Source organism: Pungitius pungitius, chromosome 18 (assembly GCF_949316345.1).
Source record: "Pungitius pungitius chromosome 18, fPunPun2.1, whole genome shotgun sequence".
Classification (NCBI taxonomy): domain Eukaryota; kingdom Metazoa; phylum Chordata; class Actinopteri; order Perciformes; family Gasterosteidae; genus Pungitius; species Pungitius pungitius.
The window spans coordinates 3,957,813-3,984,938 of NC_084917.1; the positions used below are offsets into that span (position 1 = coordinate 3,957,813).

Sequence of the window (27,126 nt, forward strand, 5' to 3'; positions counted from 1 at the left end):
GTTCAAATAAAAACTTCTAGATCTATTATGGACAAAACACATCTGAAAATGTTTAATTTCACTTAATTTATTTGAATTACTTGACAGTGATCCATAAGTTATTTTTCACATCCTCCGAACGCCACTTAAGACTCACGGGTAAGAGGACATTCGGTTATCTACGAGGCAACATGCACGGACACACACACACACACACACGCATGCGTGTGGACACAGAAGATATTGTGCTTTACAGAAACCCCGTCTTTAATTTGCTGAGGCTCGATGGTCCGAGAGGAGCTAAAGAGATGATTCCCAGTCGGAGTCTGAGAAAGTGATTCTGACTCGGCACGGATGGCTTCTTCCTCCCAGGTTTCCCATTGACTTTATGAACTTGAAATTGCTTTTTTTTTTTTTTTTCTCCCCGGTCTTAAAAAGAATTAAGGAGTGGATTTTTTTTTAAATGCAGTACCCGGTAATTTATGGCACGGGGTTTTTTTCTTCCGCTGACTCACAAGTCGACTGTTTTATCTGAAGTACCGAGGGTGTGTGTGTGACCAGTAAAGGGCGATATTATTGCTTCACTGCTTCTCGTGCACACAACGCGACGCATTGATTTGTGCTGCGTACGTCTGATGTGTAATTGCGTTTCGTGCGGCCGAGCATCACGCACAACAAAACAGCTCTCTGGAGTGCTAATGTTAAGGTGAAATAGATGCTACAGCCGCCATTAAGAATGAGATCCAGCTACTGCGAGTTCCACATCAAACTCCAGGGTCTAATGAACAAACACTGACACACACACACACACACACACACACACACACACACACACACACACACACAGCAGCTGCACAAGCCTTTCCAGCTTCACTCGCACAATACAACAGTGACTTCAGGACATCGAGACCACCGGTCCATTTAGGACGTTTGTTTTAAGAGCCGCTGGCGCCGGCTGCTTGGGGTCTGTTGGGGAGACGAGGGAGGGAAAAGGCCACGTTAAAGACAAGCAGGTAAGAAAAATGCGCACAATTTCGCAAAGGCGCTTAAACGTCTTAAAGAGGACTCACTCCGCTCCGCCGGCTGCTGTCGGATCGAGTCCCAGCAAAAAACTATTCCTCCTGGAACGAGGGAATAAAAAGAGGTTTGTTGGAGCAGTCGCGGATGTACAACTTATTATACAGTGCGCAATTAATCAGACACAACAGTGTGGAAACTCCACAGAGTCATCCCAGGATTTATTATCAGTGTAACGGATGACTCGGCAGGAAGGACGGGCTCATTTTACTGTAAAGATAAATGAGATGTCTTTAACAACCCCCCCCCCCCCCCCGCCCCCCTCCCCCCTCCTGCATCCTTCCTGTAATTGCATCCATAGACAAATCCAATTGTTCCACATGCAGCAGCAGAGTCCCCGTGATCTGATAAATGAGCCCTGAGGCCGGGTCCAATGAGTAAATGCTTACTTTGAGTTATCCGCAGCTTCCTTCAGTTCCTTATCGAGCCTGGAGATGAGAGTTCAGATGACCGGATGAATATGAAGTCGTTTAATAGGACGGCTGAGGTTGGCGCAGCGTATTTAGGGGTCGGGGGGGGCCTCACCTAATGATGCACTCTGGGATCTGGATGCTGTCCATGGGGATGGATTCATGCAGTTCATCCAAACTGTTCACGTACTTAATCTTGCTGCTGAACTTGGTGCTGTGACACACACACACACACACACACACACAACAAAAGGGCAACGCCATTGAAAGTAACCAGCTCAGCATCAGAGGAACCTAATCAGTTTGTCCTTTCTAAAGTGAGTAGTTTAACACTAATGCACCGGGCCAAAACTGGAATTTCATTGAAAAAGTCAAAAAGTTCCAGTATTGTACGTCTTTAGAAGGTCCAACTATCTTCTCTTTCCTGTGTTTTACAAAAGGCTCTGGAGAAACATCTCATGCTTAAGTTGAAGTCCTCCATGTCTCTTTGTGATGTTGCTTTGCCTCAGTGTGTGTGAGTGTGTGTGTGTGTATGTGTGTCCTTAGTTTAACTTGGCCATTTATCAGTTCCAGTCCAGAGATTTCCAAAAATAGATTAGCTAATTATTGCAGAGATAAAAAGTTACCGCGGGCCAACGTAACATCGTGCGGCCAAGAGACAGAGCGGAGGTAAAAGTGATCCTGTAGTGGTTGGACGGGGTAAATGGTCCCAGATGAAAGGGACAGGGAGCTAATTCTTAGCAGAATGTCGTCAGTCTAACAATTACTAATTATTATCAACCATTTCTGCTGAGTTATAGAGTTTAAGAGTTCCAGGTCGATAAATAACTATTTAATGAAAGACATTTTAAAGTATTTGCCTTTAGGGTAATCGACATGCTGTCTGATATCGACCATCAAACTGTCACTAAATCCCAGACTATCACCACAGCCCCTCGTAATAAAAATGAGATGCTTCTTTTCATTTTTTTTTTTTTTTTTACCTGATGAAGGGCTTGGTGACGGCCAGAATGGTCCTGATGAACCACGACGGATGCAGAATGATGAAGGATTTCAAGTTCTTCCTGAGCCTGAAGACACAACAAGGCACGTCAGACGGGTTTGTGGTTCAGGCAGCGGAAAGACGTGCTGCGGCGCCCCGTCGACCTTCTGTCAATCATCTGATAGCATTTCTTCAGCCAGCCGAGGCCTGGCATTCTTCTGTGGGGCGTGGCTCCATTCAGGTAGACGATCATGTAGTCCTCCGCCACCATCAGCTCCAGCGTACTGATCACGAAGCTGGAGGCAAACACACATGGCGACAGGTTGACTTGCCGTGGGTGGAAAGGAGTGCTGCGACAACTCGAGGGCGTCTGACCCGTCGCATCGAAGCCTTTGCGAGAAGCCGTTTCTGGATGGCGAAACCCGCTTCGTGACACGCGTTGCCGACATTTTTGAGGAAACAGGAAACCGTGTTTTTCTGTGTTTAGAGAACTACCAGGAAACGTGTGATGTAAGCTAAAGGAAATCGCTACAAATGTTGCTTCATGCATGAGCCGTTTTTCCTTTGAAATTCTTTTTTTTTTTTATTCTCTTGCATCGCTCTCAGCACCTCAATCAGACTTCTACCTTTCATGAAATCCAATACTTTGAATCAAACCAATTTCTCTTATTTTTATCTCTTATTCTTCTCCTCAACCCCCCCCCCCCCCCCCACGTTCTCTCATTCCTCTCAGGCAGCGGGGAACTTTGTCATCTTTTTGAAAACGGCCATCGCAGTTCTTCCACCATTCCCCCCCCCCCCGAGAACTTCGGCCCTCGGACTCTTCTTTCCGATCCAATGGCCTTCTCCGAAATCAACACCGATCTTTCTCCGTTTCGTGACTATTGATGATCGCCTCCCAACCGCCATCCGCCATCCGCCTCCCAGCTGTGGCTGAACTGCTGCTCACAAGGATTCAGACGTCACGCCATATGGCCTCAGAGTGTGCAGACGCGACGGTTTGCCTCCTTTCATTTCCATCCAAAACTCTCCGACATGGCGGCTTACTCGGTATCTCTCTCGGAGCAGTGCGCGGGATCCCGATCTCCGAGGTGCGAGCGCGAAATGCACCTTCGCCGGCGCCTCGGGAGCCGAGCGGTCACTTTGTTTGAATGGTTTTTTCCCCCCCAAGGAGGATCGTCGCCGTGCAAAATCCTATTTATTGAGATTTAAATGTCATCGAAAGAGCTGTGTGAGTCCTTGTCGCTTGAATGCATGTTGAGGTCGTTTTTCTTTTTCATGCAAAAAAAAAAAGGGAAAATTAACATAACAAGCAACAAATTGGTTGGTGGAATCACCTCGGAGAAACAGACAATGACGTTTTTCCTCAAAGGGTCACCAAAATAAGAGCTTTGTCCTCCGGGGACAATGAATGACCTTGAGGAGGGCTCAGGAGTCAAATAACATTTACTAAGTGAATTTGTCGAGACACTGAAGCTAAAGAGCCAAGGGACGATGTGCAACGACTAATAACTAACGTTTAAAGACAAAAACAAAAAGTTTATTACCTATTAAAAAAGCAAAAGAAGGTTCAAAGTGTGCGTGTGATTGAAGTGTGAAACTCACAGGAAGAGGTTCTCCATTATTTCGTGGTAGTCCTCTCGGTCACTGTCCGGCAGGAAACAGGCAGCAAACACGATGATGGCGTTCACTCCGTTGCCATAGTAGCCTGGATGAAAACACAAGAAAGGGGGGGGGGGGGGGGGGGTTAACCGGATTCTGAGCTCGGCCTCCACGCGCCCGTTTTCACAACTCGATTACAGCCATTTTGTTCAATTCATCTGCCCCTCGGTCTCTCTTTCGTCCGGCCGACTGTCTCGTCTCCCTCTCGCTACTTTTCAGACTTAATGGTACTTCCTTTCCTTCCTTCCTTTCCTTCCTTCACCAACGTACTTATCTCCAGATGTGGCGCCACCTCAGCTGGAGGGTCTTCCATTGCAATGACGGAGCGGTTCACCGAAACGAGTCAAAAAATGCAGCGGGACACACATCTGCCGGGGGACTACGTCTCCTCCCGAATAGTCACCTCCGTGGGAGACCACTCTCATGTAGGGCTCGATGATCTTCATGTTGATCCGGTGCTCCTGCTCCCCGATGACGACCGTCCTCCACAGCTTCCCGTCCTGGCGCTCCTCCTCAGCGCTGTACGTGGGGATCGGGCAGTGAGGCTCACTCGGCCCGCTCCTGCTGGTGGCATTGGGGTCTGGACGGGAAAGCCGATACGGCGTTATAAGGACATAGAACATAAGTGAGTTCCAGTGGTCATATCGTTTGTGTCCCGACCCCTCCCCCCTCCCCCCACACACACCCCACACACCCCACCTTCCAGGTCCATCTCGTGGTCCGTGTAGTCGAGGTAATCCTCCTCATCCGGAGTGTCCAGGTCATCGACGTTGATGTCGAGGTCATCGGGCGTCTCCCCCAGGTCGTCCTCGCTCTGGTCCAGGGAAAGGCTGATCCGGGGGGCGGAGAGCTTCTTTCTTTGGCTGGGACCTCCCTGCAGGGGCAGCGAGGTAGGAGGGACTACACAAAGAAAAGAAAAGAAACAACGCATGAAATTTGGATCTTACAGGAAAAATCTGTTTTTTGATGGCTTTAAATCAGCAGCATTGCTGGGCTCATACCTGGTCGGCCTTCGCCCCCCTCAGAGTTCATTTTACTCTCTGATAACGGGTCCATCCCCACAAGGACCTAGGAGAAGGTAATTACAGTTATACAACAAAAAGTATCCCTATGGTGCAATGCAGGGAAATTTTAAATCATTGTTTCTTATTTTATTGCATCTTTCACTTCAGTAAAAGCAAAAAACTCAACCACTCAAAACTACTTTTACAAAATATATCTAGTGTGTGTTAATCACAGATAACCAATTGGGTAATATTTCATTTAGATACTAGTCGCCCTCATAAATGCTCACCAGAGAGCACCAAGGTGTATTTGCCCCTACAGTGTTCCGCTTTGTATGAATCAAAACTCTTAAAAAAGAAACAAATCCAAGAGATCCACACATGCACATCAATATTTATCGTATGTGCACGTGTGGGAGGATTACCATGGGCAGTAACAGGTAGGTCGACAGTAGAAAGGTGTGTGTGTGTGTGTGGGGGGGGGGGGGGGGGGGTTGTTACATCATGACATGCTCGCTCCCCCCTCCTAGTCTTTTTCTAGGGCCGATTCAAGAATCGGATGACTGCACGCTCGGGTCCGCGCGGATTGTGCAGATATGCAAAATTCACGAGTCACGTGTGCTCATTCGCATCTACCAAAAAAAAACGGGGAAAATAAACCTCCCTCTTCCTCATCGGCCTGGAACGAGGAGGATGTGACTGTATGAACAGCTGCCACTATGAAATGCTGACGGCTGACCCTCGGGCAGATGACATAATGCATGACGCTGCACAGTGTGCGTGCACACACACACACACAGTGTGCAGCATCATGCACGCGCACACGGGTGACACACGAGCACACAAAATCAGCCTCGGTCCTCTGCGGGGAGGATGCGGAGCTACTTGAGAGTCCACATCGACACAGCACGGGATCCCAGTGCTGATGACAGCAGCAGCAGCAGCAGCAGCCCCCCCTCCCCCCTCTCCTCTCCTCTCCCCCTCACTTCCTGTCTGCTGCCCGTCAGAGAAAATAAATAAACACATATCGCTGCTGCTTCTTCTTCTTCTTCTTCCCCCGTCGTCGCGGAATAAAGGCCGTTCACTCACCGCTGCCGGGGCTCCGGGCTCTCAGCGCATCGGTGTACTTCCCGGTTCTCCGCCTATTTGCTCGTCTTGGAGATGCTCGGGCTCACGCACAGCTCGCAGCTTCCGCCATTTTGTGGTCACGTGATCTGGGCCGTTACCAAATAAGGGCAATCACCTGCTGCGGCAGCTTCCTGCACAGCGGCTTCCTCGCGCGGTCTGACCGAAGGGAGGAAAAACCCGAGTTGTGTTTTCATGTGGTTCTTCTCGTGGACTTGGGGGGGGGGGGGGGGGGGGGTCATTACTACTGTGGGTCTGCGTTTAATGAGACGGACTTTGCGGCTGCAATATTTAATTAGCCTTGAATGAAAAAAAGCAATAATCATCACATGCTGATGATACTCACGCCCTTTGCTGATGTCCGTTAGGCAACTTCAAGTGTGTCCTTTGTATTCTGCATTACCGCTCAACCCTTAAATAACCAAACCAGGCTGCAAAGAAGACAAATAAAAAAAAACAACAGTACCTAAAGAGATTCTCCTTTGGTGTGAATAACCTCGCTGACTGACTGTTGTGTCCCAACAGGAAGCCCGGCCCGTCACACCGCTGAGTGTGTGTGGTGCAATGGTTCAGTGCAAAGGTCGTTTCCACGGCGCGCCGATCTGTGGAGCTCCAGCACGCTCACGTTAATCAGTACAACCATCCCGCTGTCATACATTAGGAGATGCCTCGGTTTCTTTGCTCATGGACACATGTTTTATTACCAATTAAAAAAAAGGGTCCGGTGAACCATTACATGTGATTTAACTGCCGCTTTTATCCAAAGCGACTTACATTGCATTATAACACGTGCGTTACATTTTTGCCTGGGGAGCAATTAGGGGTCAAGGACACTTCGGCGTGTCCCTGACCGTAACCGTAACCACGGGCTACATGGTTGTGGATACAATAACACATGCGCGTAAATACATCATAAGGCGTCCGGGTTCCCTGCAGGCTATTCTTTCACTTTCCCCTTGTTGTCTGCACAGGTCTAAACTCGCTGTGAACGCTGTAAAACAGGAAAGGTTGCATTTTCAGTAGACGGCACTTTGTCTGACCAGTTTGATACGATTTACTGATGACTATCATACAGCATGGATACAAAAGGAACCCTTCCCCAATAGTGTGGTGCACCTGTGGACCAGCCGGCTCTTCTGTATATATATGCTTCTTCATAAATGGCACATTCTGTCCTTGTTTTGACAGTTATGTAGATTAAGATAAGATAATGTCCCATACCTGACAATGCAGCCACATTGCCTTCCTCTGAGGTCTGTAAACAGGCTGCAGCCGACAGCATTAAATAGGTCAAAACATCCGTAAAAGTGTTATAGTGTTAACCCGGATGCTTGTTCCTCGGGGGGGGGGTGGGGGGGGGGGGGGGGGGGTGCTGCTGCGTCCTTATTCCAGGGTGAACATTCTAAGGTTCTCCATGAAGAGGGTGTCCTTGACGGCTTTGAAGACCACCCGGATGTTGTTGGTGTCCGTGGCGCAGGTGTAGTGTTTGTAAAGCGCCTTCTGGTGCCCCCTGTGATTTTCCACGAACATTTGCAAGATGAATTTTTCCGCAGATTTTGCGTCACACCGAGGCCCTGTGGAGGCAGATTACATAATTTGTTAACTACATAGTGAAGCGTCAAGACTGCTGTTGGCAGAAATGACTGTAAATGCCAGGGTGAAATTAACAGTTAGTTCCATTGTGGGATTTTACACTGCAATTTATTTCCTTTTTCAATATATTCAGATCCTTTACTTAAGTAAAAGTACAAATACCACACTTTGAAACCACTCAAGGACAATTCAAAGTAAAAATAAAAAGTAAATTAATGTAAAAGCTGAATTTTAGTTGAGGTGTAGCTCATTTTTATAGCTAGTTTGTCTTCTCAAACCAACTGTACAAAATATTTTTTTTTAAATGAATTTAAAATAAATTACAAACACTTAATTTGACAAAATGTTTCAAAAAGTTCTTCAAGACCTGAGTAAAGTATCTCAAACCTATACTCGAGAAAACTTGTTATTTTCCACCACTGCAAAATGTAAAAGAAAAAAAAGGGGAAAATGCTGCACACAGAAACAGATCCTGGTCCCATTTCCTGCAGACTAATCAATTCATCGACGAGCCAAAACAGACCCGCAAATAAAATGTAAATTACCAGTAAAGTTCGGGAAGTAGTCGGCCAGATGAGACCTTGTGATTTTCTCCTCTAGCAAGTCGGTTTTGTTCAGGAAGAGGATGGTGGAGGACTCCTGGAACCAAGGGTACGAGAGGATGGTCTTGAACAAGGCGAGGCTCTCTCTCAGTCGGTTCTGCAGGACGTGAGAAAAGAAGGATTTATGGCAATAATATTTGGTTTTTTTTTACAGCGGGACAAAAAGCTGCTGAGAAATGCAGCCATGGAACAAACAAGGGAGGTTTTGACCTTACGTCATTCTCATTCTCGTAAAGGACTTGGTCGTACTCGCTGAGGGCCGCCAGAAAGATAACGGAGGTGACATCCTCAAAACAGTGGATCCATTTCTTCCTCTCTGACCGCTGGCCGCCCACGTCGACCATCCTGGAGACAAACGAGACCATCGAAGGAAGCAAAATATATAAAGGTTCCTCCGTTGTTAAAGGAATCATTCGCCAATTTGAGAAATAAAATGTCATGCAAAGAAAAAAAAAAAAAGGCAACATGCTGGGAATAAAAATGTCATGTCATAAAAAGTCAAATTAGATAAAACGTTTTCATGGAACAAAAATAAAATATTAGGTTTAATAAAATGGCATGGAAAAAAAAAGGTTTGGTTAAAAAAACATCATGGGAAAAAAGGTTTAAAAAAAATTGTAGCAAAAAATGAAATGAAAAGAGACAAAATATAATAATTGGAAAAAAGTCACGGAAAAACAAGTTAAAAGGTTATGTCAAAAAATGGTTTAACAAATATTAGAAAAATGTCAAGGGAAAAAATACATACATGTTTAAAGAAAAAAAAAAAAAAAGTATTATATTGTCAAAGCAGTCATATTGTTTTCTTGAGACGAGTGTGAATGGCTTCACACAAATACACAAGGTAACAGCAGCGCGGTTCTGTCCAAAGGTTAAAAGAAAAAAAGTCAGCCCACTGAAGCACAATAATTGCAACAAGTTACAGTTTAACATGTTATGGGAAAACTCCATATAAAAACACACATTAACGTGCAATTCATTAATGAATGCATAACAAACACACACACATTTGGACAGAGCCAGGCTAGCCGTTTCCCCCTATCGTCATGCTAAGCTAAAGCTAATCATCAGCTTTGTATTAAGCATACCCAAAGAACAACGGTGGTTTGGTTCCAGCACCCCGCCTCGCAAGTTCCCTTCAACAATGCTGTTCTCCAGTGGCGGGGCCCGTACCTGAAGATGACCTCTGAAAGGTGAAAGGGGTACTCTATGATGCCCGTGGTGGGGACCCTGACCCTCAGAATGTCCTGCAGGGTGGGGATGTATAACTGGGCTGTGATTCTGTCCATGTCCTGCAGGTAACTGAGAAGATCACATTGAAACCACGTTTAATATTCTGTGAACGTTATACAACATCTGCACCTGTGACATGCATATCAATAACTAGGTTCTGATGATTCTTAAAATCGAGTCACTAGACACAAAATGAAGCGCCGCGCAAAGCGTCGGTCCTTACTATTTGGCAGAGTCGGAGATCTGGAACTCCCTCCTGCGGTCGTAGCACCTTTGAACGCCGTGGTCGTTCCACACCCGCTTGATGGCGTCCACCTGCCAGGCCTCCAGAGTGGACACCTGGGGCACCTCCACCTCCATCAGCCTCTGTGCTACGCTCTGACACACACACACACACACACACACAGGATTCTTTTGTTAAAACACACATTTTCGATCTCCGATTGACTTCTCCATAGACCACCAGGTACATGGCAAACTCAGTCACTTTTCTTCTTAAAACGTTTTTTTTTTCTTTCCCCCCCTCACAATGTTCTGGTCATCCACGTAGTCGATCCGTAGGCTCCTCATGGCGTCTATCAGCGCCTGGATGGCCGTGACGGTGTTCTGGAACACGAGGCGGGTGAAACCCTTCCTGTCGGCGTCACTGTATCCGGCGCCATGGATGATCCTCATCTGTTTGATGAAGGTGCTCTTTCCGCTTTCTCCCGTCCCTGAAGGGAAGTGCAATGAGATCAGAGCAATGCCAGAAATGGGACGGACACTTAAACTGATTAATCTTCTGAGCATCAATCAGTAGCAGCTTCACAGGATTTCGGCATCAAAACAGAAACAAGGCGGTATTCTTAAAACATATTTTTGATGCTCGCGTCTCTCGGATCCGGTGTTTCACAAGCTGTAGACGCGACTACGTGTCCGGGAGTGGATGCGGAAACTCGGCTCCTTGAGGTCAAGCTCTGCGTTTTTTTAAAATCCACACAAGTCACTGCAGAGCCTTCGGGCCTCTTGGTGAAACAGCTTCTCGCCATCTGGTTGTTAATTTCTCTTGATAGGAGTGTCGCTTAAGCACCCTAAAGTGCAAAAAAAAATTAAAAAATGTTAACCATTAAACTGACCTTTACTGGAGAATTCTCTAATCGCCCGAACTCAAGTTGACCTTTAAGAACAGAGTGCTTCAGGCATGATTTCCAGCAGTGAGGCTTTTAGGGGAGAGGGCTGGGAATTAAACGCCTCACGTGAAGCTGTAATTTATTTCATTCGACTGGTGTTGACTCGTCATCGTTGCATGAAACGTTCTCTTTAGATTCTGAACGCTGCACTTTAAACTTGCAAGTTAGATGCATTTTGCGCAAATCGGACGTAAAAAGCAGTACAGTCGCATCAATTTCCCGTCACGTCGGGACCTCTACTTTTATGAAGAAGAGGTTTTTCTCTCTTCCCCGCAAACCTCCACGGTAACGGGAGCGAGTCCTCCATGAGACGAAGTGATTGGACGCCACGTTTACAGGAAATCCAAAATGCAGTTCTCACGCGGCTCATGGAATTCAAACCCTAGTGAATTCCAACGCATCCAGGCGCACGCTTTTTAGATCAAAATCTTCTGTGACAGCTTCCTCGTGTTTGCTCGAGAATCCGTAGCCGTTTTTTGGGGAGGTAGGGAGCGTCCGACCGGATTTCAAGGGTGACGACTTTCTTTGAATTTGACTATTTTTTCCCCACCAGCAGTTGGGTTTATAACAATATCCGAGTGAGTGGTGGGAATCGATGTGTTTGATGGGGATTAAACGTAATAAAACTATTTTCTCCAGGCACTGCAATTAACTTGCAGATGAGGATTTAAGTTGGAACATAATATAATTCTTCATTAAGTCAATTAGTTCAACTAACCCTTCCTTTTGAGCAAGCCGGAGATGAGACTACGTCATGAATGTTTAAATACACAAAAGATGGTAAACATCTCTATGTTAGCATGCTGGTGGTTTGGCTCAAAGCACTAATGGGGAAATGTTGCACTCAGTAGGCTGCATAATTTACGGGTCGCTGTTAAAAAGTTGAATAGAACTGATGTGAGCTATTACACACCGCCTACGTGGAGTAAAATGCAACTTGTAAACTCCAAAAGAGTCACGCAGGATCCACCACAGCTGCTTTACTTCTGCCATAACCAGTTCCTTTGTTACACCAGTATGTCTGAATGAGTCAGTACATCGAAACTGTAGTTCAACACACCGGAGCAGTAACCATTCAAGTCACCATGAAGCCACCTGTCATTAACACCGTTTTAGGACAATTGTGTTGGAATATATGAAACAAGCATCCGTGAAGCCCAAGTTCACGAGGAGTCCTGAAGTGAACATCACACTCACCCAAGAGCAACAGCTTCAGCTCCTGGTGGGAGGTTTTTTTATCCCGACGCAGCTGCCTCTCGATCTCCTTGTGCACCCGGAGCCTCTCCATGTCATCGGGCGGCAGGCAGCACTCGTCCATCCTGCTCTCTTCACGGGGAGGGGGGGGGGGGGTGCGGGTGGGGGGGATCGGGAGGGGGGGGGGGGTGGCAAACTGAGCGGACTGTCGAACCGTCTTCTTCAGCGACCCGTCCCGGGAACAGGTGGCTCGGCGAGTCCCGGCTGCCTCGGCGCGGGATCCAGTTCAGGTGCATTCCGCATTCCTGGGGAGGCGGGCTGATGGGCGGCCTCGCTGCGAGGGGGAGGGAGTGTCTGCTGAGAGATACATGCCTGCAGTCTGCCCCTTATAAAAAAAAAAAAAAAAGTAACTCTATACAGGTGGGGGAACATCATGCGGCACAGCCAGGTGCTTTATACCAACAACACCCCTGTGTGAAGAAGAAACAGAACAATGACACCATTCATACCAGTTAATTAAAAACCAGTCCAGGTGACTCCCTCGCGAAGCCGAGAGGCCACAAAGCCGTCATTCAAACAAAAAGGTGTTTACCTTGAAGAACCTAAAATATTTGAGCATTCTTTTGTTTACATTCTTTTGTTTTTTTCCCTGTGATCGGCTCAATGGCCGAAGGCCATTTGAAGTTACAAAGCTAATGATTGACATTTAATATTACAGTATTTGAAGTGCTTTACTACGACAAATAAATAATTGAATTATTAACAATGTAATGCCATGTGCTTCTGCCACGTTACCCCTGGGGGGGGTGCGGGGGGGCTGGGGGGGGTCGGCGCTCTCCAGCCGACTGCACGGCGCCGTGTGAAACACCCGCATTGTGGACCCCCCCCCCCCCCCCGACAGAAGAGCCGCTGCTGCAGCCCCCAGCCGGGTGAAGGGCCCACAGAGGAGGACTCGAGGGCCCACACAGCACCAGATGAACACAAAACGGACAAAGAAAGAAGAAAAGAGGAGCAGCAAAATGTCTGTTTATTTACCCAAGCACATTAACAACACTAAGGCCGCATTAAGATATCGCAGTGACAGTGAAAGCGAACCATAAATTAAACTGCTTAAATTAGGCTGTGATTATTTCTGACGAGAAGAAAGGGGTCGTGTAAACATTCGTGCCGTGGATTAGCTCTCATTAGCTTTTTTAGTCATGCATTTGAGGACCCTCGAACAGCATCAAAAAAAACAACAAAAAAAAACAAGATCAAATGTGAACTAGTTTAATGCCTCAGAGAAAATTTAACATAACAGTTCTCTCTGGGGATTTGCCTCTCCACACGGACCTTGATGCGAACCAAAGGTGAAAACTGTTTCACCGCGTGATATTTACAATATGCAGACAGATTTTTTTTTTTTTTAAATGGCAAAAAAAGCTCTACAGATATTACAGCAAATGGTTTCAAAGCAAAACAGACTACTCACATAGCGCCTGAACGGCATGAATCTTTGATCCTGCAGCTTAAAACAAAAGAAAAGACTTGTGGTTAAAATACTTACGAGTGCACATTAATGCTGTGCTGGCAAAGAGTGGTTTAGGACTGAATAATGCCATCAAAGACAAATGTGTAAGTTCTAATAAAACTTAACATGAGGTGGTTATTATTATTTTAACAAACTAAGTGAGGTGCACACCAACGATACATCAGCACAAATAGCTATGGAATAACGTCATGTGTGTTGTGTTTTTAGTGTTAATTGTTACTGGTTTGCCTTCAAGCCAAGACACAAAATAAGTGTTTAGAGTATTTAAAACAGTTTGACGTATAAAAAAAAAAAAGTGAAATAAAACAAAAACAAAGCCCTATTATTAACAGCTGGGGTTAGTGATACATTCACTTTCCACAGATTCCCTGAAGGAGAAACTCGGGTGCATTACAAGTCCTCGGAGGCTTCTGGGGCCACTGAACCCCCCCCACCTTCCCCTCTTAATTCATCCATGTGCATTTGTACCGATACTGCTCAAAAAACCTTAAGAGCTCCATAAATTCCAGAGTGCATGCTGTAATAGACTCCTCTCTTTAGGCAGCGCTTTAATTGGCAGGACGCACTTCATTATGGCCCGAGACATCCGTTTTCAGCAGGGAGCCTCACAGGGAAATTTGAAATACATCAGTAGTACAGTCATTTGGCGGCGAGCTCCGTAGCTTCTCGATTCCCTGCCCGTGGACCATAGTGTCTCAGCAGCGCTCTCTCTCTCCGGACCCGCCGGGCCGCACGAAGCCCGGCCCGAAACCGCAGCGGTGCTCTAAACCAAGTTGTAGACCTCCAGGTTGATCTGCAAGATGTGGTCCTTCACGGCTTGGAACACGAAGCGGATGTTGTCCGTGTCCGTGGCGCAGGTGAAGTGGGAGTAGGTGCGCTTCTTCGGGTACGGATTGAGAGCGACGAACATCTTCAAGATGAACTCTTTTCCTGCTTTGACGTCCTGCTGGGGACCTGCAGCAAGGCGACGGAGAACGGGAAACGGTACATCAAAGTCACTGTGGGATTTTGAAGTGGTTACATTCAACAGAGAGGCGCCCCGGTGCGACCAATGGGTTTGAACTCGTCGACAGATCGATGTGATTTACTGCCTGTAGATCCAACTGGAGGACTGGCTTATTTCTGCTTTTAAGACACAATCACGGTGTGTGCGAAAAATCGAGTCATCATCCCGCTCGGCTGCAAAAAAACAACTCTCACTTACCATTATATTCGGGGAAGTAGTCTACCAGATGGGAGTGCATAATCTTCTCTTCCAGTAAGTCGATCTTGTTGAGGAATAACATGACCGAGGATGACTCAAACCACTTGTAGTTTATGATTGTACGAAACAAGGCCATGCTTTCCTCCATGCGATTCTGTGAACAAAGGATGGTTGTATTAAAATACTACCAGTGATTGCCTGGGAGAGAGAACCATCTATTTGGTAAACTCTCATAGCAATATGTATATATATATATACACATTTATCCATCTCCTTTGTGGTGCACTCAGCTGAACAGAGCGACTAAAGAGCTCCCCCTGCAGGTCAACCACATGCACTGCCGGAGAGAACGAGAGAGAGAAAAAAAAAAAAAGAGAGACTAGTGCTGGACTGCAGAAATCTAGGTCATCATCTTCACCTAACCGGTTCAGCCTTAAACAAAACAAACAATGTCCCTTTGTGTGTCCCCCTCTGTGATCTTCTTGGTCATCCCAAAGGGAGCCCCTTCCTTTCCCATCCACGGACCGACAAAACACACACAGGGAGGTCACAGTAGTAGTAGTAGTAGGCGGCGGCGGCGGCGTCTCACCTCGTTGACTGACTCGACGAGGACCTGATCGTACTCGCTGAGCGCCACCAGGAACATGATGGAAGTGACTTCCTCAAAACAGTGGATCCACTTCCTCCTCTCCGACCGCTGGCCGCCCACGTCCACCATCCTGCAGGCGAAGGGGCCCCCGTCATTTCAATTAAAACCCTCACGCATCCGACGTAAAGCCCGCTCAGCACAGTGAATGAAGGTCGCGATGAAGGTCACAAGGTCGCACCAGCTAACGGGTCAGCGGCATTTCAGGGTTCAAATTCCAAACTAATATCAGAACAGGGACATTCTTTTCCATTTTTGTTCCCAAATCTCCTGTAGGTTGCCTTTGCAACATCGAAGGCTAAATTTTCAAAAGCAATAACAGAGCAGCAAATAAACATTTGCTATTAGACATTATTAGAGTAAATAGAGAATAACGTCCGTCGCCCCTCTGACTGTGCGTTTGTTCGCACGTGTGAGATTCTACGCTGGGCCCCGCTTGCTAGCTAATCGCCGTCTGTGCTGTTGCCATGGGAACGTAGCACAACCACCAGCACCCTCATGGTTTCCGCCTCTCCCAGTCAACGCTGCCGTTGTTGTTGTTGGCGCTGTTAGCTGCAGAGAGCTCGGACTTTAGAATTTAACCCATTTGACTCATCCAATTTAATGCAACTCATGAATAAAGGAAACGAAACCAACCTCTGGAACGGCCGGATTTGACATGCCTAATGAGACGTGAGACGATGGACCTCTTAACAATTAATTATTAAAAGAAGTCGAGCTGTACTATTAAGGAATAACGGGCCATAATGGCTTCCTCGAGCATCCACTTCCGCAGCGGCGCTCTTTGGTCTCGTCGGGAGGCGTGAAACACTCACCTGAAGACCACGTCCTCGAGGTCAAAGGGGTACTCGATGATCCCCGTCGTGGGCACCCTGACCCTCAGGACGTCCTGCTGCGTCGGCAGATAAGCCGGATCGGCAATCCGCCCCAAGTCGTTGAGGTAGCTATGGACACGCGAGTCAGAACAAACAACAACGGGTTTCTGGCGGCTCACTGGGAGCATTGAACCGACAACTAGCAGATGAAACCCTGTGTGGTCCGAGTGGTTCTGGGCTCCGGTTCACACTCACTATTTGGCCGAGTCGGACAGCTGGTACTCCCTCTTGCGATGGTAACACTCCTGGATCCCCGGGTCGCTCCACAGACACTTGATGGCATCCACGTAAACGCCGGTTAAAGACGTGACCCTCTCCACGTCGACGCCTCGGACGATGCTGGCGTTTTCCTGCACGGCGGTCGGGGGGGGGGACACTTGGTCAACCTGACCCTCTCATGAACGAATACGCAGTGGGATTTAGGAAGAACATTGGTGTCACGTTCATGTGCTTCGTTACTGACATCATGCACACGTCTTTCACTGCTTCAGACAGAATGCTCTGGAACGCACAGCTGCTTTCTGTACAACTAATCTTCAGGCTGATAAGAGACAGCGTCTCTCTCGACTCAACCCTCGACCCCCTACTCCTACTGCCCTCATTCATTTAGGAGTAATGACAAACGGATCCAGTGAGAAAGAAAAAAAACACTTCTACACCAGCGTTTATGGCTGAGCAATTAATCTCGTTTGCTCTCATTTTCTGTTGTTTTAGACTTTTCCAGAGATATAAAAAAAAATGATCTTTACAAACTGAAAATGGGTTTGCCCAGGTTATTACATCATAACTAATGCCAATAACAGCAGTGTAATCTGTAGAGATGTTTGCAGTCTTTTCACCATACGATATGCAATGAGTACAGAAACTTTTACATTTTACATTTCTGGGGGAAGCCAAACCTGCATCTTTTAAAATTGATTTCATGGCTCCTGCTTCGGCAATTTCATGCTTCCAGTCTTCTCTTTGGAGGAATGATGGGACAAATTTTAAAAGGGATCCTTAGAAGCGGATGGGCCACCCTTTTTTCTATTTATCCATCCCTCCATTTTCTGACCTGAAATCAAGAGATCCCGGCAGCTTATTTCCCCTAGGGCTAGGCAATAAACATAATGAAAACCCCTTTTTCTCAATGGAATCATATCGTGATGAAATCCTCTTTCTTAGATAACATCATTGGAAGGGGGCAGTTTTGTCTTTACATCACCACGCAGAGCAACGCAAATTAACAATCTAACTGGCAACCATCCAGGCACAAGCTTCTCCAACCTCCATTACCCAGAGTACCACATTGTATGCAGCTCAGCTATTAGTAATGATGACGCCCAATAACGTGTACGTGCCCACTTGCACACAATAAATATGAGTAGAGTTCAACAACAGCGAGCAGGATTCCTTCCTTCATTCAGCTTTATTGCACATTATGCCTATATCCAAGAATGACATCAAACTATAGGTCGCTAAAACAGTCTGCGCTTTACTTTGTACATGCATGTAAAGATAGGAAAAAATGTATTTCTCGTGGAAGTTGAGTTCTTAATTAAATGATAGTAATCATGTAGACTATTCATTTCTTAAATTATATTGTGATGTCTATTTGTGTCTAGATATGAAATTACAAACAATCGGCATGGACGACTTTGGGCGTATTGCCTTGCTCCATTTCCAACGAAGATCAAATGCATTTGAATGACAGATGGCCAAGACCCGTCCCCTTAGCAACCGTTACCAAGTCAAGCTTCCCATTCTGGCAGAGCACATACCAGGAATGATAAGACAGCCGTTCAGGCCTTTAATTACCTCAACTGAGGAGGCCAACCAGGCCTCTGAAGATGGCGGCTATTAAAGAGAACAATCTGCTCCCTTCAGCTTCCTGTTAAACGTTTGTTAATGTATTACGCCCTCGCAAGAATCTCCACACTTCCTGTGTCTGTTTCAAAATAAAAGCCCTGTGCCGTTTTTAGTTGGCAGTGAATCTGTCTGACCTACGGCCTCTCCCCGCTTCAGTACTGAATGTTCAGTGACAAACCCGCAGAACATCGCCCTCCCTCAGAGAAAACCTACGTGCCGAGTCAGACTCTGCTAATGCTGCAAAAAGGTCCTCAGCGGTCACATGATCATGTCACCCCGCCCCCCCTCCTCCCTCCGTCTGACAGCCCCTCACAGGACACAGGAAGTGGACTCCTCTTCTCCTTACCTGGAGCTTTAACTGACTCGGCGGATTCGCGGTGCACCGGCAAATTGGTGCGATTACAGAGTCTCCGAAACTATATTAGGCCGCGGAGCGCCCGGCTCGTCTCCACATGCCTGCGGGGTAACATCACGGACAGAACTCTCTGGCAACCGGTTTGCGAAACTAAACACCGTCGCGATTTACCAGAAGCACTTCGCCCCCTAAAACACACCGCTCTGACTCTGTCTGGGACTGTAAACCCCGTGCAAGCTTCTGTTGGACAGTGTGTGTGTGTGTGTGTGTGTGTGCGTGTGACGAAGCAAGGACCGGAGAAACAAACAGTCCGGCCTACCTTGTTCTGTTCGTACGTGTAGGGGATGTTCAACGCGCTCATGGCCTGGATCATGGCCTGCGTGGCGGTGAAGATGTTCTGGTAGACGAGCCGCGTGAAGCCCCTCTTGTCCTCGTCGGAGTACCCGCGGCCGTGGATGATCCTCATCTGCTTGATGAACGTGCTCTTCCCGCTTTCGCCGGTTCCTACGCGCCAACAGACACGCAACATTATTTGCACCTATTGCGTTATTTTACACATACTTCCAATTGTTTACTTTTGGTCTTTTAATAGGAATCGTTTACGAGTTTTGTTGGTTTCGCCAATACTTTGGTCAGCAGCACTGACTATCAGCAGCAAACCAGGTTAATAAACATTTTAAAACACCTGCTGGCAATCAGCATTTCAGCATCGTCACTGTGAGCCCATCAACATGCAGATGTTAGCATTTAGCTCGAGGCAACGCGGAGCCTCCGGGCATGGCTGCCTACGCCTTGGTGTGAAGAACTTCTACGTCTCTCTCTCTCTCTCTTTCTATAGCGCGTCTCGGACCCGACTGTGAATCCATAACCAGAGTCCGCGTTGTGTCTTAAATCCGGTTCCCCTGCGGGTCTAATGTTCATTCCCGGAGGCAGCCGTAGCTGATGAAGTTACCGGGTGGAAGTGATTAGCTTGTACGTTTCGACAATGAGAAGCAGACGCGCGTATGGGTTTACACTCGATGGGATTATTTTTGATTCGTTTAAAACAGTGTACGCTACGGAGTTTAACACATAAAGTATGTGTCCATAGGGCTGCACGTCTGACTTTTACACCTAAACAACTGGTTACACATTGAAGTGTGAGTCAATCATTTAAAAAAAAAGCAGAACAAAACTGTAACCAACGTGACCACCATCAACTTGTAGTCTCTGGCTGAATTGCTGACGCATCCCTCGTCACGACACGTGGCCTCTCGGGATGATCGGCTAGCACACATTCATCTACACAACTGACCGTCAAACACAAAATATTCCTTTGGAGCTTCGGTCGGGGTCAACCAGCAAGTAAACCTGCATTAATAAGATTACTCCCCGTTATAATGAGAATACATTTTGATATTCCACTGTGGTGATGCTGTGAACTTTTATATTATGGAGTACGCGACCAGCATCATCACCATCATCATCATTTTTTTTTACCTTACACCTTAAACCACAAACACACTTTCCTCTCAAGTACTTAAAAAGCCATTTAAGTGAGGGATGTGAACATGTGTTTATTGTATTTAGTAAGGCGCTTTGAGATATTTGTATTGTTTGTTAAAAAAAATAGAAGTTAAAGCTACCAATTTAAGAAAATAACCCACAAGCAATGTGGTGGTGCAACTTTGTACACTGATGTAAGTTTGTACATTGTGTATTTCATGCTACTTTTACGCCACTAGGTACTAAATAAACTTCGACCTTTGATAATGTAGATAGGTCGGTATTTAATCCACGTTTTACACCCCTTTAAACCTCCGATCAATCCCGTCGCGCGAGCACCACAGAGCGGATGTGGCTGTCGTCCCTCACCGAGCAAAAGGAGCTTGAACTCCCGCCGGGAGTCCTTCTTGTCCCGGCGGAGCTGCCTCTCGATCTCATCGTTGATCCGGCGAGCCTCTTTGGCCTCCGGGCTGAGGCAGCAAGCCCCCACGGAGCTCAGAGTCATTCCTCCTGGACACACACACACACACACACACACACAGTTATACAAGAGGGGGACGAACACACACCAGTGTCCTGGAGTCAATGTTCTCCCTTTAACCCGTGCAGAGTCCCCGCTGCGTAGTTTAAAAAAAGAGAAACACACACACACAACTGTGGAAAAGAAGGTTCAAGTGACTTAATTTCCAGGAAGTCGAAGCGTGGTTTTTATTACCTCGTTTCTCTCCGCGCGTGGTTGTAGGAAATCAAGTTCGTGCAACAAACTTGAGAAGAGAGAAGCGGCGTCCTTCCTCCGGGCGTGGTGGGCTGAATATGGCGGAGTTTCACTTCACGGCGCAACAGACACCGGCTGCGAAACTACACGAACTTGCTGAGAAACAACACAGACTTGCTGCAAAACAACACGCACGCGCACGCACGCACACGCCGGCTGCAGTCTGCGGGCCGCGCGGAGAAGAGAAGGATGCTCGCGGGTCGCGTGAGGCGTTTTTGATTTGTCCCGTCGGCCGTGGTGGATCACGGTGGACCACGTGACCCTTCGAGGGCTGGTCTCTGATGGGAAACCGTGCGCGCGCTCTCTCTCTCTCTCTCTCTCTCTCTCTCTTCCAGGACCATCGCATCACGGGGACTGGTTTCCGGTGTGGACTGGTGGACTGCGCGCGACAGCTGGGAGCTGCAGGCTGACTACACGATTCGCTGGAACCAATTAAAAAGACCCAACGCGATTAGGTGGAAGCCTCTCGAAATGTTTCGAGCCTAGTTTTGGGTTGAAATAAAGAAGAACACACGTGAGTCTGTGATGAGCTGTGACAAAAGACTTTATTTAGTAAACCGATGCGAGCAGAAACAAAGCTCAAGGCTGCCCGCATCAAACATCTGCAGAGAGGGGTTCCTCCCCCACCCCCCCCCCCCCAAAAAAAAAAAACTTTAAATGAATTTGCAAAAACACTAATGCAAGAATAAATAGATTATACGGGGTGGATATTTAAGTTGTGATACAGCCTGTAGAGTGTGGCAGAAAACAAACAAAAGAGAAACCACACAAACCTGTTTTGTGGTGCAATATCCTGCCAAGAGAGTAGAAAGTAATCTGGGCCCATCTAACCTAATCTCAACGGACTGCTATGCAAATGTATACATGTGTTTCATCCAGCTCCTCGTCCTTCTTTGAGAAACGCAAAATATCTTGCGTTTCCGCAATCACACCGTCACATTCCTCCAAACTTAAATCAAAAAAAGTAGTTTTGGGGAAACGGGCTTGTTTAAACTCTGGGAAACAGAAATAGCTCTATTGGCTCGTTGAACTATTATCCATCTCCACCTACAATAAAACACACAATAAACCAACATGTTTAACGACTCCTTTAAAAGCCCGACCTACCAGGAAAGAAAAAAAAAAAAAAAGCACTTTATTTACGAGTGGAAAAAGATACGGGAAGAAAATAAAAAGGTATTTGACCCGTCTGAAAACATGCATGTTGTTTTAGACTGAGTGTGAGTAAGCGCTGGAGAGGGGTTAAATAAGACAAACTAAAACTCACACAATGTTCCTTACAAAAAGATTACATTCTGCATGCTGTACTGAAATGAGGGAGATAAGGGGGGGGGGAGGGGGGGGCAGCCCACAACACCAAAAAAAAGTTATCAAACAGATGACTTTACTCCAAACGACGGCACAGGAATCAAGTTAAAAATAATGACACCGCCACAGAAACATGTGGTGGGCTGCTTGACAGCGTGGTGTTATACTCTGTGGGATGGCGTGCGCGTAGTAGTGCGGGGAGGAGGCCAAGCAGAGGAATGTCTGCTCTGAGGAGACAGTATGGCAGCATGGCTTCACTCTTCTCATCCCCTCTTCTCAGAAGAAGCGACCAGAGTACTGCCTCACGCTGAAAAAGACAAGAGACAGACGAGGGTAAGGGGCATTTTATTGGACCGTCGATGATGAACGAATGATGGGTCGGGCTCCGCCAACGCCGCAGCCGAGGTCAAGAATGTGAATTCTGCCGAGAGCAGCGTTGCCATTTAGTGATGGGGGGGAGGGGGGGAGAGAGAAGGGTCTGATCGGGAAACACTCTTCATAATTAAATACTGATGTAAATGGGTTGGGGCGGGATTTTATTCTTTCAATTCAAACATTTATCAAAGTTTGATAATAAATTTGAAATGTTTGCCTATAAATCTTCTTTATTATTCCGTGCAAAGCAGCGGATCCTCACATTTCATCAGTGGACACTATACGTTTTTTGCGTAGTAAATGCAGTATATGGTGAACTAGTACAACGAACAAAACTATGGACAACAATCTTTTAAGTTAAATGTTTTATCCACTGTATTAACATGTCCGTCTTTAATTCACTTGCTTCAAATACACGCCAATTTACAGGGGGAGAAGAAAGTCGGGTCGAAGTTGAGGCAGCTAAAATAAGGTTTACATGAGCCTAGAGGAGAGGGGGGGGGGGTCACATGAGCACGTGCCTGTTCTGCAGCAGGTACTGCGCGTTCTGGATCTGGTCCTGTGTTCCTGTGATGGTGATGATGCGGTCCTCGGAGCCCTCTAGTGGCTCGTCGATCTTGATGGACGCCCCGGACTCGTGGCGGATCTGCTTGATCCTCTGGCCGCCCTTACCGATGATGGAGCCGGCCAGCTGCACCACCAAAAACAAACACACACACACACACACACACACACACACACACAACACGCTGTTCCTGTTTCTGGCTTTCCTCACAGCAGTCTAGCCGGTTTTTACTCATTGGGTTTGTCTCGCTTACATCTTTCGGGATGGTGACTTGTGTCGTGACGACCGGGCCTCCAATGTCGCTGTACGAGCCTCGGCCACCTTCAAAAAAAATCGGGAGGGGAGAGAGCAGGTCGATAAGCCTGTAAGTGAAGCGCGCGACGGCGAGGGGAAACGAACCCTGCGGGGTTAGGAAACGAGACACGGGGAGGAGAATAATCCATCCGCACTCACCGGACTGAAAGCGCTCCCAGGAAGAGGAATTGTTGTCTTTGAAAGCATTGTGAAAGGCAACGAGAAAGTGAAAAATGAAGAAGAAAAAAAAGAAAGAAAAAAAAAAAACACCACAGAGACGAGAGATAGTGAGATAGGAAACAAGACGTACGGCGAAAGGCCACGACTTTGTGCCCTAACAAATAACATCAAACAACAGCAGGCAGTTCATTGGTGAATGGACCCTTCCAATTTGGAATGGTTTAAAAACATGTACGTCGTTATAAAATAAACACAACATTCACTCTGTTATAATACTGACTTAATCACATTTATTGTGATGTGTTTGGATTTGACCCTGCGCGTGTGTGCACATCTTTACATTGTGGGTCTTAAACTCACCCATGAAGAAATATGAATATGCAGTAGAATTAACACAGTGTCTTTTGCATTGTGAAGATATATACATTATGGCAGGATTGGTTTATTGGACTCTATTAAACCGTTATAGAGTTCTTAATAAAGTGCACACAGAGCGGGAGATCCAGCTGTCGACTTATAAATTAAAGGAACAGTATTCGGATGCCTCCACATAACATGTGAAATGAATGGTGACCGAAAGGTAAGAAATGAATACATGAATATCAACACTCACCATATCCACCTCCACTCTGCATTTCAGGGTTGATTTAAAAAAAAAAAAAAAAGAAGGTAAACAGTTTTAATCAGGCAATAATGACAGTTCTATCAGAACGTGTGTACAATAAAAACATTATATGGCTGGTACTGATTAGGATCATTCTGCTTTATATTCATTTGATCCCATTCCACTTGAAAAGTACATTGTTGGTTCTAAATCTAGTGGTAACTGAGACAACTACTCTTTCTGGAAGTGAAATAATTTGGGATGTTCTGGAGCTCCGGTTTTCTCTCAAATTTATTGGCGTTCATTTGATCAAATGTATGTTTTGCCTTGTTATTGAAACTATTTGCTTGCAGCCAAGACCTGAAGGAATGCGTTTGGTCTGAGCTCAAGTTCATTTGCTAGCCGGGTGGATCTCTGGACCACGTACTCAGCTGCTCTGTGGTAACCACGGCGACAACTGTTGCCAGGCAACAACAGGCCTATATCAGTGTGCAATACAGAGTGAAAAAGCGGCACAGTGTCCGTGCCTCGTGCTACAATCAGAAAAAAGGAATTCCAATCACATTGTGAGAAACGTGTTTCACAAACACACAACCAGGCGGCTACGACGACGCGGCGCGTGCACCACCGCGGCGCCCGTGAACACGCACGGCACTCACCATGCTGTCGTAGCGGTCTCCTCCTCGGCCCCTTCTGTCACTACGGACAAAAAAAAAAACGTATTAATACCGTCTCTCTCTCTCCAGGACACTTAACGCTCCAATATCCAGCTGGTCAGAGCTCTTTTATCAGTATTCAGAAAGACGTAAGTGGAAAAAAGGATCAGACGTTCACCTCGGCCTGTCGTCCATGCCGCCACGATAGCTGCCGTGAGAGAACACGTCGCCCCTGAAGAAAGAAAAAAAAAAATTGTGTTGGAAACATAAGACACTAATGTATGCCTGCAGTATCTAAGGGCACTTTCACACTTTCCAACCCTGGTGACTGAAAACAAATCAAGTGTCTTGTATATTTATATTTATATTAACTAAAAGAATAACTGATTCGTGAGGAAAACACGTGATTGTAGCTTGATCCCACTGTTATCACGTGGTCCCCCAAAGCGGGGGGGGGGGGGAAACGTTCTAACGAGCCCGGCGGCTTGCAGGTGTCAAAGGGCTCCTCCCTCACCCTCCTCGCGGCGGCGGCGGGGGCAGCGGCAGGTTGCGCGCTCGGCTCCCCCCTCGCACGCCTCTGCTCAGCGGCGGCGGCGGCGGGGGCGGGGGGCCGCGGCGGGGGCTTATGTCGTCGTAGTCCCTCCTGGAGGGCGGCATGGGTCGGGTCCCGCGCAGGGGGGGCATGCGCTCGAAGCCGCCGCCGCCGCCGCGCACGCGGACGGAGAAGCCGCCGATGGGCCGCCTGCCCCTCTCCTCGAACAGCGCGGTGAAGCCGCCGTAGTCGTACGTCTCGTCGTAGAAGTTGGGGTCGTACGGCTGAGCCCGCCCTTTGATGGCCGCCTGGAAGAGACGGAGAAGAAGTGACGGGAGGGAAACGACAATCGCGGGCGCCTGCGCAAAGAGGCCCACGATGTCACGGGTGTGAACGCACCTCGGACACCAGCTCCAGGATGACCTTTATACATTCAATGACGCGCTCCGGCTTCCCTCCCACCAACACCACTCTGTCGGTGGAGTGCGGGCAACACTCCTGGAACAGCTTGATGGTGGTCTGGGTGTTCTAGTGCGCGGACGCATGGAAATGACAGACTTTAAAATCCGGAATACCAAATTAGTTCTCTTCTGCGCCACTGTGCGGCTCACAAAATGAAAAGGGAAAACCATTCTGATTTTCGATGGACTGCGGGAGCAGATCTTCGGCTAATCTGGACTCTGTCCTACCTCTCTCAGCTCCTTTATCTTGGCACCTTTTACCCCGATGATGCCCCCTGCCAAGCTCTGATGGATCAGCAGGCGAAGCTCCGAGTCAAAATCAATCCCGCTGTAATGCTGGTACTACGGAAACACAAAGCCAGATCAGTGGGGCCAGTGGGGCCTGGACGCATTTTCACAAAGCTTTTCTGCCATTAGATCCTCCAGTTGCTGCTTTTACGGTTTAAATCCACCTGTGGTATATGCGGTTATGAGTCACTCATTAGATTATATTTGCACTTTTGTTAACAATTGACAGAAATAGTTGTTCCGTCGTCTAAGACACACACACAATAATAATTGGACTCAAATAGCTGTTGCAGTCGCCAAACACAGAAACCATTGAGTAGTAACAAAATCACCAAAAGACAACAATGACCTCCAGAGAACCTCTACTGGGACAGTACAGACAAAACCTCATCACCTTACGGTTCACAAAAGGTGGTCGTTTGGGCAGAACCGCCATTTTGGAAAAACATTTTGAAGCACAGAATGTGGAACAATAACCACGTGGCGTCTTTCACTTGTTGATGTTTGGACACATCCTGTGTGACAACTTCCAACGAGTCTCGACAAAATAAAAGGGTTACCAGTTGGGAGGAGGCAGTTTGGTCATCTGTCCCATTGTGTGCAACCCGGGAAAAATGACTTGAATACAGTAGCTTCAGCACTAAAATATTACAACCCCCCCCCCCCTATTCTAATAATGTCGAAAGGCGATGCCATCAATCACCCTGGTGGGGGGAACTTAATGAGCAGGGTAGTTACCTCCTCTAGAGTGGGGATGATTTTCAGCAGGATGTCTCCGATGGTGTCGATGCCAGGGCGTTCACGCTCAGGATCCTGACCGGAACCATTTCGACCCAAAAGGGAGCAAGGCGTTACAGGCAGAAAACAGAAGCAAGGCCATATTAAAGCAGAAAAAAATAAGAAAGAAAACGTAAACAAGGCAGTGAGGCCGACGGTAACGGACGAACTGACGAAAGGTCTCAAACATACAAAAAAGGAAAAGACTGCTGCTTACTACACACAACTAGAACCTTCCAGTAATCAGCGGACATGCACGCAATCTAAGATTATGTCCAAAGAGATAGAACCCTCGGGAGGATGGGCAGCTTCAGAACGGCTCAATTTCAAGTGAGAC

The 27,126-nt window shown here is 47.1% G+C and overlaps 4 protein-coding genes across 6 annotated transcripts; all 4 read right to left on the bottom strand.

Annotated features, from left to right (window-relative positions):
* Nucleotides 1–51: 51 nt before the first annotated feature.
* prune2 (prune homolog 2 with BCH domain) lies at nucleotides 52–6,786 on the bottom strand. Of its 3 annotated transcripts, none has more exons than XM_037484883.2 (12): nucleotides 6,706–6,786; nucleotides 6,204–6,398; nucleotides 5,112–5,178; nucleotides 4,810–5,010; nucleotides 4,514–4,690; nucleotides 4,054–4,156; nucleotides 2,613–2,744; nucleotides 2,450–2,536; nucleotides 1,582–1,680; nucleotides 1,446–1,484; nucleotides 1,050–1,100; nucleotides 52–945 (listed from the first exon to the last, which is right to left on the bottom strand). In XM_037484883.2, exons 3-12 carry the CDS (start codon nucleotides 5,164–5,166, stop codon nucleotides 915–917), a joined length of 975 nt encoding a protein of 324 aa, XP_037340780.2. In that variant the 5' UTR covers nucleotides 5,167–5,178; nucleotides 6,204–6,398; nucleotides 6,706–6,786; the 3' UTR covers nucleotides 52–914. The 3 variants fall into 3 exon arrangements, with proteins under 3 accessions (XP_037340780.2, XP_037340778.2, XP_037340781.2); XM_037484881.2 differs by lacking the exon at nucleotides 6,706–6,786 and adding an exon at nucleotides 6,586–6,688; XM_037484884.2 differs by lacking the exon at nucleotides 6,204–6,398 and having other exon boundaries at nucleotides 6,706–6,754.
* Nucleotides 6,787–6,920: 134 nt separating this feature from the next.
* Nucleotides 6,921–12,183, bottom strand: LOC119226292 (guanine nucleotide-binding protein subunit alpha-14-like). The gene is made up of 7 exons (XM_037484086.2): nucleotides 12,034–12,183; nucleotides 10,196–10,380; nucleotides 9,891–10,045; nucleotides 9,608–9,736; nucleotides 8,650–8,779; nucleotides 8,378–8,531; nucleotides 6,921–7,813 (listed from the first exon to the last, which is right to left on the bottom strand). Exons 1-7 carry the CDS (start codon nucleotides 12,152–12,154, stop codon nucleotides 7,623–7,625), a joined length of 1,065 nt encoding a protein of 354 aa, XP_037339983.2. The 5' UTR covers nucleotides 12,155–12,183; the 3' UTR covers nucleotides 6,921–7,622.
* Nucleotides 12,184–13,038: 855 nt separating this feature from the next.
* Nucleotides 13,039–21,182, bottom strand: LOC119226291 (guanine nucleotide-binding protein G(q) subunit alpha-like). Its single transcript, XM_037484085.2, has 8 exons — nucleotides 20,690–21,182; nucleotides 20,344–20,484; nucleotides 18,809–18,993; nucleotides 16,482–16,636; nucleotides 16,227–16,355; nucleotides 15,355–15,484; nucleotides 14,766–14,919; nucleotides 13,039–14,515 (listed from the first exon to the last, which is right to left on the bottom strand). Exons 2-8 carry the CDS (start codon nucleotides 20,477–20,479, stop codon nucleotides 14,325–14,327), a joined length of 1,080 nt encoding a protein of 359 aa, XP_037339982.2. The 5' UTR covers nucleotides 20,480–20,484; nucleotides 20,690–21,182; the 3' UTR covers nucleotides 13,039–14,324.
* Nucleotides 21,183–21,458: 276 nt separating this feature from the next.
* LOC119226290 (heterogeneous nuclear ribonucleoprotein K) lies at nucleotides 21,459–26,999 on the bottom strand (the record flags this gene model as incomplete). Its single annotated transcript, XM_062558711.1, has 10 exons — nucleotides 21,459–22,364; nucleotides 22,954–23,123; nucleotides 23,251–23,318; nucleotides 24,085–24,100; nucleotides 24,735–24,774; nucleotides 24,910–24,963; nucleotides 25,246–25,571; nucleotides 25,663–25,791; nucleotides 25,953–26,066; nucleotides 26,751–26,999. Coding segments are annotated over 10 exons (1,197 nt in total), but the record flags the coding sequence as incomplete, so codon positions are not given.
* Between the last annotated feature and the right edge of the window lie 127 nt (nucleotides 27,000–27,126).

What these genes read in the sequence shown, in the direction of transcription:
- prune2 (XM_037484883.2), bottom strand. Translation starts at nt 5,166, where the DNA reads ATGGACCCGTTATCAGAGAGTAAAATGAACTCTGAGGGGGGCGAAGGC. An exon ending in TATCAGATGATTGACAGAAG is followed by an intron (nt 2,537 to 2,612) that starts GTCGACGGGGCG and finishes TTGTGTCTTCAG; the next exon opens with GCTCAGGAAGAACTTGAAAT. An exon ending in GTCACCAAGCCCTTCATCAG is followed by an intron (nt 1,681 to 2,449) that starts GTAAAAAAAAAA and finishes TGTGTGTCACAG; the next exon opens with CACCAAGTTCAGCAGCAAGA.
- LOC119226292 (XM_037484086.2), bottom strand. Translation starts at nt 12,154, where the DNA reads ATGGACGAGTGCTGCCTGCCGCCCGATGACATGGAGAGGCTCCGGGTG. An exon ending in CTTTCAGAGGTCATCTTCAG is followed by an intron (nt 8,780 to 9,607) that starts GTACGGGCCCCG and finishes GTTTGTCTCCAG; the next exon opens with GATGGTCGACGTGGGCGGCC. An exon ending in CTACTTCCCGAACTTTACTG is followed by an intron (nt 7,814 to 8,377) that starts GTAATTTACATT and finishes CTGCCTCCACAG; the next exon opens with GGCCTCGGTGTGACGCAAAA.
- LOC119226291 (XM_037484085.2), bottom strand. Translation starts at nt 20,479, where the DNA reads ATGACTCTGAGCTCCGTGGGGGCTTGCTGCCTCAGCCCGGAGGCCAAA. An exon ending in ACACGTACGAACAGAACAAG is followed by an intron (nt 16,637 to 18,808) that starts GTAGGCCGGACT and finishes ACCGCCGTGCAG; the next exon opens with GAAAACGCCAGCATCGTCCG. An exon ending in CTCGAGGACGTGGTCTTCAG is followed by an intron (nt 15,485 to 16,226) that starts GTGAGTGTTTCA and finishes CTTCGCCTGCAG; the next exon opens with GATGGTGGACGTGGGCGGCC.